This window comes from Dryobates pubescens, chromosome 29 (genome assembly GCF_014839835.1).
Source record: "Dryobates pubescens isolate bDryPub1 chromosome 29, bDryPub1.pri, whole genome shotgun sequence".
In the NCBI taxonomy this organism is placed as follows: Eukaryota; Metazoa; Chordata; class Aves; order Piciformes; family Picidae; genus Dryobates; species Dryobates pubescens.
The window spans coordinates 11,549,954-11,562,314 of NC_071640.1; the positions used below are offsets into that span (position 1 = coordinate 11,549,954).

Consider the following 12,361-nt stretch of genomic DNA (forward strand, 5'->3'; position numbering starts at 1 on the left):
GTCTCTTCCAACCTTGGTTATACTGTGAGACTGTGTGATCCCTGGGCAACCTGTTCCAGTCTCTCACTGACCTCATTGTACAGAACTTCTTCCTGATGTCCAACCTAAATCTCCCCTGCTCCACTTTCAAACCATTGCCTCTCATCCTATGTGCACTTGCAGCCCAGAAAGCCAACCAGATCCTGGGCTGCAGCAAGAGAAGTGTGGCCAGCAGGGCAAGGGAGGGGATTCTCCCCCTCTGCTCAGCTCTGCTGAGACCCCACCTGCAGTACTGCCTCCAGGTCTGGAGCCCCTAGTACAAGAGGGATCTGGAGGTGCTGGAAGGTGTCCAGAGCAGGGCCAGGAGGATGAGCAGAGGGCTGGAGCACCTCTCCTGTGAGGACAGACTGAAGGAGTTGGGGCTGTTCAGTCTGGAGAAGAGAAGGCTCCAAGGTGACCTCATTGTGGCCTTCCAGTATCTGAAGGGGGCTAAAGAAGGCTGAGGAGGGACTGCTCAGGATCTCAGGTAGTGATAGGGCTAGGGGGAATGGAATGAAGCTGGAGGTGGGGAGATTCAGGCTGGAGGTGAGGAGGAAGTTCTTCCCCATGAGAGTGGTGAAGCCCTGGAATGGGTTGTCCAGGGAGGTGGTTGAGGCCCCATCCCAGTGGGTGTTAAAGCCCAGGCTGGATGAGGCTCTGGGCAGCCTGATCTAGTGTGGGGTGTCCCTGCCCATGGCAGGGGAGTTGGAACTAGATGATCCTTGTGGTCCCTTCCAACCCTGACTGATTCTGTGATCCTATACTAAGATACTATCCCCACAGGCCCTTCTAAACAGTCTCTCCCCAGCCTCCCTGTAGGTCCCCTTCAGACACTGAAATGCAGCTCTAAGGTCTCCTTGGAGCCTTCTCTTCTCCAGGCTGAACAGCTCCAACTCTTTCATTTTTATCCTCATAGTGGAGGTTCTGCAGCCCACTGATCATCTCTGTGAGCTCCTCTGGACCCCCTCCAGCAGGCCCATGTCTTGTGTTAGGGGCTGCACAGCTGGGCACAGCACAGCAGGTGAGGTCTCAGCAGAGCAGAGTTGGCAGAATCCCTTCTGTGGGCCTGCTGGCCACACTGCATTCACTGCAGCCCAGGATGTGCTTTGCCCTCCAGGCTGCAATTACCCACTGCTGGCTACTAGCTTGTGAAGACTTTGTGTTTCTAACATTTCTCTGTACAGATGCCCCTGACCTGTCCAGTACAGCTTCAGCCACTCACAGTGTGGGAAGATTTGGGCAAAGAGTGATTCTGCAGCAGCTCAGCTTTACATGCCAAAGCTACAGGAACAGTGCCTTTAGGGCAAGCTCCTCCAAAGGCCCCCACAAAAAAAGAAATCAATCTGGGGTGCACTAAGAGGAGTGTGCACAGAAGACAGAGGGAGACTCTCCTCCTCCTCTACTCTGCCCTGCTGAGACCTCACCTGGAATATTGTGTCCAGTTCTAGGCTCCCCAGTGCAAGAGGGACAGGGATCTGCTGGAGGGAGTCCAAGGGAGAGCTATCAGGATGCTGAAGGCACTGCAGCACTGCCTGGGGAGGAGAGGCTGAGAGCCCTGGGGCTGTTCAGTCTGGAGAGGAGAAGGCTGAGAGGGGATTGAATAAAAGTTTATAAATAGCTGAGGGCTGGGGGTCAGGAGGGAGGGGACAGGGACAGGCTCTGCTCAGCTGCACCCTGGGATAGGACAAAGAGCAATGGATGTAAGCTGCAGCACAGGAGGTTCCACCTCAGCATGAGGAGGAACTTCTTCATTGTGAGGGTCATAGAGCCCTGGAGCAGGCTGCCCAGAGAGGTTGTGGAGTCTCCCTTCTCTGGAGGCTTTGAAGACCTATCTGGATGTGTTCCTGTGTGACCTGTGCTGGATTCTATGCTCCTGCTCTGGCAGGGGGGTTGGACTTGATGATCTCTGGAGCTCCCTTCCAACCCCTAACCTCCTGTGAGCCTGTGACATTTCCTGTAATAACCTGAAGCCTCACATACCAATTCTCCTTGGACACAGGAAAGTGAAAAATCACACCTGGGCTCCAGTCTCTGTTAGAAAACCTTCAGCCTCTGTAGGCAAAGCTAATTCCTTCCAGGAAGCACAGTACAAGCTCAGGCAGGTACCCCCCTGGCACACAGCAGCTCTTCTGCTGTGACTGTCCCTTGAAGACTACTGTGGACACAAGTTTTAAGCAAACCAGTTTTTAAGTAAGCCTGCCTCTATCAGCCTGTCCTGGTGGCTCAGCATCAGGGTGTCCCTTGCTGCAGTGGCACCTCTGGCTTAGCCTGTGACAGTGGTATTTAGGTGGCAATCACTGCTGCCAAGGTAACCTCTCACCTAAGCAAGGGCACCCTCTCATCTGAGGAACAGCTCCACATAGTTCACACTGAGGTGAAGTGATTCACAAGCTGCTTTCAGGCTGCCTTCACACCTCCAGATGTGGGAGCTTTGTTTTACCCTCCCAAGAGCTGGTACCAACTTTCTCCCTTCCTGCTCTTGGGCTACACCCAAACCAAGGGGCTGCAGTACAAAAGCAACATCTCCATCTCCCTGGGTTGCTGCACAGCAGACCCATCAACACCACACTCCTGGCACTCTCCCAGGCCTCCAGCACTCCCAAGGAAGCAGGCTAGAAGAGGGACAGGCTTGCAAGGGTCTGTTATGCTGTTCCACTGTCTGTCTTCCATGCAAATCTTGCCCTGCACCATTCTAAACCAACCTCACAGATGAAGCTCTGCCACAGTCCCAAAGATCTGGAGCACAGTGTCTTGGTGCCTTGGCCAGTGACCAAGAAACAGAAAGAACAAGGTGACAAAGTCCTCAGTATCCCTCACTCAACTCCATCTTCATAGCCACCATGGTCCAACCCTCCCTAGCAACTCCAGAAACCATTTCCTAATGGCTGTGAAGCATTAGCAACCACCACAGCAACAGTCTCCAACCCAAGTGCAGCTTTGAACCCCATTAGCTGCTTGGCCTCTGCAAGATCTTGCAGTGAATGGAAGTTGAAGCAGTAATGAGGACAGGCCTGATGTGCACCAGAAAGACAAAAGAAGGCTATTTGCATATAATTAGGAACAGATGAAGCTCAGACAACAATTATTCAATGAGGAGAAGAGAGTCATCCATAACCAGGCAGGAAAGCCTGACAGTATACAATCTGTGCCATATTTGGACAGGAGTTGGATGTCTTCACATCTTGGACTGATAACAGAGATACTTTCTAGTCCAAATACCACCTCCTGAAGCCCAACTTTTATAGCACACAAGCCCAAGCAACTTGCAAGGCAGCTGCAATATTTGCTCACAGTTCTTTTTTTCCCCCACACTTTCTTGGACACTGGGCAAGTACAGACAGACCTGAAGATGCAAAAAGTACTCAGAGACCCTGGAGAGGAGGAGCACAAAGCTGGGAGAGACAACACTCAATCAGTAATGAAGAGTAATTTATGCTAATCAATACAGCCTCATAATGAAAGCCCCAGATGAAGTAGCTGGCTTCAGAAGGTGATGTGTCTGGTTGATCAGGATGGCTGTGTTTACATGACAGACTCTTGTCCCTCTTGGATGTACTCATCACCACATCTGCCTCCAGTGGGCACAGGATGGGCTCACTGATTGTATTAATGGGATTACAAATTGGCAGCCACTCAGCCTCACTCATTCACTGTGTGAAAGGGATTAAAAACTGCCTCACACACTTGAAAGCACAGAGTTTCTTCTCTAGCTGCTTTGCTAACAGGAAGGTGTCCCTAGCTCAAGGTTATTTGCTACCTTCTTCAATGACCAGAAGGCTCCAGGAACACCTCCTGGTGGCCTTTCAAGTTGTTGAAGAGGCTGATATCAAAGCTGGGGACAAGCAGCTCTGCTTGATCCAGCACCGGACATCTTCTTATTGGAGAACTTCTTGTGGCCTTCAGTTACCTAAAGGGGCTGAGCAGAAAGCTGAGGACAGACTTTTGAACAGGGCCTGTCAGGACAGGACATGGGGGGGGATGGTTTGAAACTAAAAGATTTAGGCTGGAGAGAAGGGAAAAATGCTTGACACAAGGGAGGTGAGGCCCTGGTCCAGGCTGCCCAGAGAGATAGGAGAGGTCCCATCCCTGGAACCATTCCAGATCAGGTTGTCTGGGGCTCTGAGCAACCTGCTCTAGTTGCAGCTGCCCCTGCTGGCTGCAGGGGGATTGGACTGGATGAGCTTTAAAGGTGCCTTCCCACCCAAACCATTCTGAAAGAGACAGCAGTACCACTAGCAATCAAATAAATGGGGGTGGGGATGAATCAATGTTTCCTAAAACAATCCTGGGGGGTTCAGGCCTGACTCATCTCACAGTAGTGAGCTTGGGAATAAAAACTGAAGTGATGCTTTCTACCCTGGTCAGGAGCAACTTGGAGCTGGCTTTGAGCATGATCCCAAAGCCCTGATGAACACTGGCTCCATACCCACTGGCTGGGAGCACTAATATGATCACAAGATTCACAAACAAAGAAGATCTGTCCAAAAGCAGGAAATTGATACCCTTCTGTGATGCAGCTTGATAGAAAGCCTCCCTCCAGCTCCAGCTTCTCTACCTCCAAAAGGCTACTGGCAAAGAAAAGAAAGGACTGGAAGACAGCTACAAAAATGCCTCCAGATCTCACAGGGAAGGAGTGGAGAAGTTCAGCCAACTCAGTTTACCCAAGCAAAGATCAAGAGAGTGTTTTAATCACAGTGGAGAAGCAGGAGAGTTTGAGGAGGCAGGACTCCTATTTTTCTGGCCAGCAAAAGCAGGCAAAGAGCCAATGGTTGCAAGCTAAAAATAGCCAAAACTAGGGTAAGTCAACCACCAAAACAATTTACTTAAGGATGTGGTGGGTTCTCCTTCATTTGAAATCGCTACAAGAAAAGCCACCAAGCCTTTGTAACAGAGCCTGCTGTTTACTACAGACTCAAAGCTCAGCTCATCCCTTTTCCTCTGTGTGTGTGAAGTAATTTTCCCACAGCACAAGCACAGCAAACTCTTTGGTCACAATGGAAACACCACCACATTCCTTCACCTCGAGGGTCAGGCAGTCCCTAGGCAGTAAGGAGTTCACAGCCCAAATCCATCTCAGCTGCCTGACCACTGCTCCAGGTGTCTGCTTTTGATTCCTTCAAGCCAAATACTGACAGGGGGGTGTCTGAGCTCTGGAGAGGGAAGTGCTCCCCTGCACTGGCCAACGTAAGGCAGCTCCTGACCTAATTCATAGAATCATAGAATCAACAAGGTTGGAAAAGACTTCAGGGATCAGCAAGTCCAACCTATCACCCAACACATCCTGACTAACTAAACCATGGCTTCAAGAGCCACATCCAATCCCTTTTTGGACACCTCCAGGGATGGGGACTCCACCTCCCTGAGCAGCACATCCCAGTGGCTAATTATCATAGAATCAACAAGGTTGGAAAAGACCTCAGAGATCATCAAGTCCAACCTGTCACCCAAGACCTCATGCCTGCTAGACCATGGCAATTACTCTTTCTGGGGAGATCTGGCCTGCATCAGGAACAGTGTGGCCAGCAGGAACAGGGAGGTCATTGTGCCCCTGTACTCTGCATTGGTTAGGCTGCACCTTGAGTCCTGTGTCCAGTTCTGGGCTCCTCAGTTTAAGAAGGACATTGAGAGATTTTGAAGGTGTCCAGAGAAGGGCAACAAAGCTGGGGAGGGGTCTGGAGCACAGCCCTGTGAGCAGAGGCTGAGGGAGCTGGGGTTGCTTAGCCTGGAGAAGAGGAAGCTCAGGGGAGACCTCATTGCTCTCTACAACTACCTGAAAGGTGGTTGTAGCCAGGAAGGGGTTGGTCTCTTCTCCCAAGCAAGCAGCCCCAGAACAAGAGGACACAGTCTCAAACTGTGCCAGGGGAAGTTTAGACTCGAGGTGAGGACAAAGTTCTTCACCGAGCGAGTCGTTCGCCATTGGGATGTGCTGCCCAGGGAGGTGGTGGAGTCCCCATCCCTGGAGGTGTTCAAGAGGGGAATGGATGTGGCACTTGGTATCATGGTCTAGTCATGAGGTCTGTGGTGCCAGGTTGGACTCAATGATACTCAAGGTCTCTTCCAACCTTGGTGATACTGTGATCTTTCTCCTCACCTCCAGCCTAAACTTCCCCTGGCACAGCTCGAGAAGCTTAATTCTGCCTGTGGTGGACACAGCTGTATCCTCCTGCTTTGGGAGAGGACCTAAAGGGGCAATCTGGAAGCACCCAGACCCAAAGCCTGCCCCAGGCTGCTGGAGAGGACCAGAGCCAACTACCTTCATGGAGGTGAAGTTCCGCGGTCGGTCAAACTGGAACTCCATTTGCACAGAGCCTGTGCTGAAGCTCTCATTCTTCCAGCCAACATAGTCATAGCCTGGCCACACACGGTACTGGTGGCTCTGGGTGAAGTCATCCAGTCCAAGCACACCATCTGTCAGCTGGCCCAGACCACCATACAAGTGCCTAGCAAGAAAGAACCAACAGTTAGGGAGAACATCAGCCAGGAGAGCCCAAGTGTGAAAGCATTTCATAGAATCAACAAGGTTGGAAAAGACCTCAGAGATCATCAAGTCCAACCTGTCACCCAACACCTCCTGACTACAAGACCATGGCACCAAGTGCCACATCCAATCCCCTCTTGAACACCTCCAGGGATGGGGACTCCACCACCTCCCTGGGCAGCACATTCCAACAACAACTCTCTCTGGGAAGAACTTTCTCCTCACCTCCAGCCTAAACCTCCCCTGGCACAGCTTGAGACTGTGTCCTCTTGTTCTGGTGCTGCTTGCCTGGGAGAAGAGACCAACCCCCACCTGGCTACAACCTCCCTGCAGGGAGTTGGAGAGAGCAAGAAGGTCTCCCCTGAGCCTCCTCTTCTGCAGGCTAAGCAACCCCAGCTCCCTCAGCCTCTCCTCCCAGGGCTGTGCTCCAGACCCCTCCCCAGCTTTGTTGCCCTTCTCTGGACACCTTCCAGCATCTCAACATCTTTCCTAACCTAAGGAGCCCAGAACTGGACACAGGACTCAAGGTGTGGCCTAACCAGGGCTGAGCACAGGGCAGAAGGACTTCCCTGCTCCTGCTGGCCACACTCTTGCTGATGCAGCCCACGATGCTGTTGGCCTTCAAGGCCACCTGGGCACACTGCTGGCTCCTGTTCAGCTGCTGTCAACCAGTACCCCCAGGTCCCTCTCTGCCTGGCTGCTCTCCAACCACCCTGGTTGAGTCCTTCAGCTGGTACCAGGAAGAGTTGAGTGTATTTACTCTTAACCTATCCTGGACAAGAAATTCCCTGTCCTTATGCAACATCACCTTGATTTTGTTCAGGCTGGGCTTTCAAAAGCTTTGCCTGCCAGGGAAAAGGCAGCAGTTTTAGCATTGGTATCAAGCCCTGGCAGCAAAGCCCAGCTCTGAGCAGAGTCTCTTGAGAAGGAAAGCTGAGCCTACAGAAAATGTCACAGTTCTGCAAACAGAGCTTTAGCTGCAGCCTTCCACCATGGAGCTGTGTGGCAGGAACACTGCTCCATCCTGTCCTGGGCAAACCAGCAGGGAAAGGCTTGCAGGCAGGCACAGAGCAGCAGGGAAAAGAGCAGTGAGACTATGGGCAGCTCACCCAGGTCTAACTGGGATCATGTCTAGCACTGCTCCTCGTGCAAGAGGAGGCTGCTAGGGGCTCTGTTTCCAGGGCTCTTCACCCAGGACCCTGCCTCACTCCACTGAGAGTGCAGAGCCTGTTAAGCTGTCTTCCACCACTGTCCCACAGTGGTACAGTCCTGACTCCATCTGCCTTCTGGAAGCCATTCCTGGCATGTCCCTTTTCCTCCAGCAGGGAAAGTGCCAACAGCTGAGCTGTGTTAGTGCCTGAGCTTACTCCCCAAACTGGTTTCATTCAGCTGCCTCCAGGCACTCAATACCTGGGCTGGGCTGCTGCTGCTACAGACACTGAAGCTCAGCAGGTCCACCCCAGGTGAGGCAGAGGCAGGGAAGCCTTTGAACTCCAAACAGGATTAACAGCTGCAAAAGGCAGACTCCTGCTTCCAGGCCAGCCAGGCACCTGAACTAGAAGCTAAGTAGTTTGAGAGAGTCCTTGCTCAGCAGGCTGGGGTTTGTGCCTACATCTGTAGCTTCCCAACACTCCCCAGCTCCCTAGGCTGGACAGCTAAGAGCAAGTTCTGCCTCTTTCTGCACATGAAAACCTTTCCCACCCCCACTTCTATTTTTGTTTTAATACCCAACCCCTACTCCATCAATGCAGCTGGAAAGGCCCAGCTATTACAATCCCAAGACACTGTTACAAGCCCCAAAGAATGGACTTTTCCACCCCAGGCTTTTCCACCTCCAGCAGAGGAGAGCACAAATAAGTTTAGAAAAGTCACCTCTCAAGATTGAAAAAAATGAATAATCCTAACTGCAGGCAACAGTAAAGAGCCTCAGGAAGTTAATGACAGCTGAAACAGGACAGATAATAAAAGCATCATGAGTCAGTGGATGACAGCAGGTCACTGAGGAGACACTGTCAGAGCCCTTATTAGCACTTGCCTGCACAGGCAGGGACATGCTGCCTCAAAGAGGATACCCAGGGCCAGGTTTGTTTGAGGTTTCAAATCTACATCCTAAATCCATCCAGGCTGCTCAAGCAACACACTCAAAGCTGTGTTTACAGCACAGAAAGCTAACTGTCTGGAAGGTCAGCCACTTATTTCACATTTCAGACACAGACTCTTCACGAACTCTCCTCCCACTGCTACTGGGCAAAGCAGAGACACCTCAATGGCAGCAATGTGCCCCCTAACCTAACCTACTGTGTCCAGTTCTGGGCTCCTCAGCTTAGGAGGGAGGTTGACTTGCTGGAGCGTGTCCAGAGAAGGGCAACAAAGTTGGTGAGGGGTTTGGAGCACAGCCCTGTGAGGAGAGGCTGAGGGAGCTGGGGTTGCTTAGCCTGCAGAAGAGGAGGCTCAGGGGAGACCTTCTTGCTCTCTACAACTACCTGAAGGGGGGTTGTAGACAGGCAGAGGTTGGTCTCTTCTCCCAGGCAAGCAGCACCAGAACAAGAGGACACAGTCTCAAGCTGTGCCAGGGGAGGTTTAGGCTGGAGGTGAGGAGGAAGTTTTACACAGAGGGAGTGACTGCTCATTGGAATGGGCTGCCTGAGGAGGTGGTGGAGCCACCATCACTGGAGGTGTTCAGGAGGAGACTTGATAGGGTGCTTGGTGCCATGGTTTAGTTGATTAGGTGGTGTTGGATGATAGGTTGGACACGATCTCCAAGGTCTCTTCCAACCTGGTTTATTCTATTCTACTCCAACCTCCCCTAACCTCAGTGGTGTGAAAAATTAAGCAGACCTCCTCATAAGCTGTCAAAATCCAGCTGCTTTAGGCTGTTTGACTCCAAGCTGGAAAAGCATCACCCCCAAGGAATCTTTACAGTGAGTAATCAGCCACCACCTTCTCATAAGCACACTGGCAGTGGTGTTTCTGCTGACCTGGAGCTTCTCACAGGCACTGATGCACTTTCCCAAGTTGTTTCAAATCCACCAGAGCTTTGCTTTCAAAAGCAACAACTCAGACCTGTCCAGGAGCTCACAGGTGTCAAGTGCAGGCCTAGAGCTCAGGTGCTGCTCACTTTCTTGGATGCCCACTTTGCCCTGGAGACCTCCTGCAACAGTTTAAGGTGCAGTCTGCTGGACAATGCATTTCAGACTGCAGAAGCAACACAGACAGTGAATCAAAATCCTAGAGTGGTTGAAGCTGGAAGGGAGCTTAAAGATAGTCCAGTTCCAAGCCCCCTGTGCCATGGGCAGGGACACCTCCCACTTGCCCAGGTTGCTGAAGGCCTCTTCCAACCTAGCCTTGAACAGCTCTCCAGGGAAGAGGCATCCATGACCTCCCTGGGCAACCTGTTCCAGTGTTTCCCCACCCTCACTCCAAAGAATTTCTTCCCCATCCAATCAAGCTTTGAACACTTCAAAGATTGGAGCCTCCATAGCTTCTCTGGGCAACCTGTTCCAAGTGCCTCAGCACCCTCATGGTGCAACATCTCATCTAAACACAGCTTCTTCTAGTTGGAATCCTTTACCCCTCATCCTGCCACTACATGAAGGAAGGATGGATCTTCATCTGCTCCAATCTGTGCAGACAGAAGGTCCAGCCAGCTCCCCCACTCAAATCTGGGGCAACAGAAGAGTAGAAGCACCTTATGATCTGCAGTACCAGAGACAGCTTAAGGCTTTAACTCAACCAGCAAAGAAATCAGCACAATGAATATAGTCACAACTAGGGACCAAGAGCAAAGAGAGATCTGAAACAATCAGACACCAGGACTGTGTCATCACATCAGATGGGGTCAGAGTGGCTGGAGAGAGGCCAGGCAGAGAGGGACCTGGGGGGACTGGTTGACAGCAGCTGAACAGGAGCCAGCAGTGTGCCCAGGTGGCCAAGAAGGCCAACAGCATCGTGGGCTGCATCAGCAAGAGTGTGGCCAGCAGGAGCAGGGAAGTCCTTGTGCCCTGTGCTCAGCACTGCTTAGGCCACACCTGGAGTCCTGTGTGCAGTTCTGGGCTCCTCAGTTTAAGAAGGACATTGAGAGACTTGAAGGTGTCCAGAGAAGGGCAACAAAGCTGGGGAGGGGTCTGGAGCACAGCCCTGGGAGGAGAGGCTGAGGGAGCTGGGGTTGCTTAGCCTGCAGAAGAGGTGGCTCAGGGGAGACCTTCTTGCTCTCTCCAACTCCCTGAAGGGAGGTTGTAGCCAAGTGGGGTTGGTCTCTTCTGCCAGGCAAGCAGCACCAGAACAAGAGGACACAGTCTCAAGCTGTGCCAGGGGAGGTTTAGGCTGGAGGTGAGGAGAAAGTTTTTCACAGAGAGAGTTGTTAGCCATTGGGATGTGCTGCCCAGGGAGGTGGTGGAGTCCCCATCCCTGGAGGTGTTCAAGAAGGGATTGGATGTGGCACTTGGTGCCATGGTCTTGTAGTCAGGAGGTGTTGGGTGACAGGTTGGACTTGATGATTTTTGAGGTCTCTTGTTGATTCTATGGTCGTGGAAGCTCTCAAAGACAGCAGCTGGCTGTAGAAGACACACTCTCCTTAAAGAGAAGCAACAGCAACTTCTACCAAAAACTCCTCCTTTCCTGCCAGCCTTGGCCAGCTGGGGAGACGAATCTGAAGTGTGCTCTGCCCATGCCCTCCTTTCAAAGAGCAGCTAACAGCGTGTCAAGGAGCCTGGATAAACAGAGCCACAATGCTCTGCAGACTCTAGCAGGCTAGCCTGCAGCTCTGGAGGTCTCACAGAAGTGTTTGGGATACAAGATGCTGGTGAAAGGGCTAAGTAGGAAAGAAGAGACCGAGAGAGAAGAGGACGACTTCTCCCACCTGCGCTCCTGGTAGCCATCGTAGGTGGAGTCGTTCAGGTACACGATGGGGAAGCCAGGAGCCGCTATGGTCCCTCCTTCAGGGATGCTGTAGGATGCCAAACCATCTACAAGAGAAGGCCACACCCCTCAGAAACACAGCAGCAGCCCTCCATCACCCCTACCCATAGGGATCCTTTCATTTGTGCTGTGGATCAGCAGAAGCAGTTCTGTGGGGCTGGGGGTCCTTCTCCACAGGGGGGCCCCAGGCTTGGGTAAGGGCCCAGGCTGGGGGGGGTTCCCACTTTCAGGTAAGGGCCCAGGCTGGGGGGGGGTGGGTTCCACTTTTGGGTAAGGGCCCAGGCTGGGGGGGGGTGGGTTCCACTTTTGGGTAAGGGCCCAGGCTGGGGGGGGTTCCCACTTTCAGGTAAGGGCCCAGGCTGGGGGGGGGAGGGGGGGTGTCCCACTTTCAGGTAAGGGCCCAGGCTGGGGGGGGAGGTGGGGGTCCCCCTTTTGGGTAAGGGCCCAGGCTGGGGGGGGGTGGGTTCCACTTTCGGGTAAGGGCCCAGGCTGAGGGGGGGTTCCCACTTTTGGGTAAGGCCCCAGGCTGGGGGGGGAGGGGGGTTCCCACTTTCAGGTAAGGGCCCAGGCTGGGGAGGGGAGGGGGGGGGGTCCCACTTTCAGGTAAGGGCCCAGGCTGGGGGGGAAGGTGGGGGTCCCCATTTTGGGTAAGGGCCCAGGCTGGTGGGGGTGGGGGTGGGGGTGTCCCCCTTTTGGGTAAGGGCCTGGGCTGGGGGGGGTGCCAGTTCTGTGTAAGGTGTGCTGTGCAGGGGCAGGAGGGGAATGGCTACTTACCATACCAGACACAGCCATAGAGCTCCACCCTCATGCAGACAGTCATCAGCATCTGGGTGACGGGGATCACCCGCACGAAGCGGGCGATGATGGGCGGCCGCAGGTCCTTCAGCACCACGTCGTAAGTGTCGATGTTGCCCTGGATCACCTGCAGGAGAGAGCTCCTTGGCAGCC

At 53.0% G+C, this 12,361-nt stretch overlaps 1 protein-coding gene across 4 annotated transcripts in view; it reads right to left on the minus strand.

Moving 5' to 3' along the window:
- LOC104296977 (discoidin domain-containing receptor 2) overlaps nucleotides 1–12,361 on the minus strand; it is an 84,062-nt gene that overhangs the window by 17,998 nt on the left and 53,703 nt on the right. For all 4 annotated transcript variants that reach the window (XM_054174302.1, XM_054174305.1, XM_054174304.1 and 1 more), the window contains exons 5-7: nucleotides 12,188–12,335; nucleotides 11,355–11,460; nucleotides 6,272–6,458 (exon numbers count right to left, since the gene is read on the minus strand). In XM_054174302.1, the coding sequence (XP_054030277.1) occupies nucleotides 6,272–6,458; nucleotides 11,355–11,460; nucleotides 12,188–12,335 (441 nt within the window). The remainder of the gene's footprint in view (nucleotides 1–6,271; nucleotides 6,459–11,354; nucleotides 11,461–12,187; nucleotides 12,336–12,361) is intronic.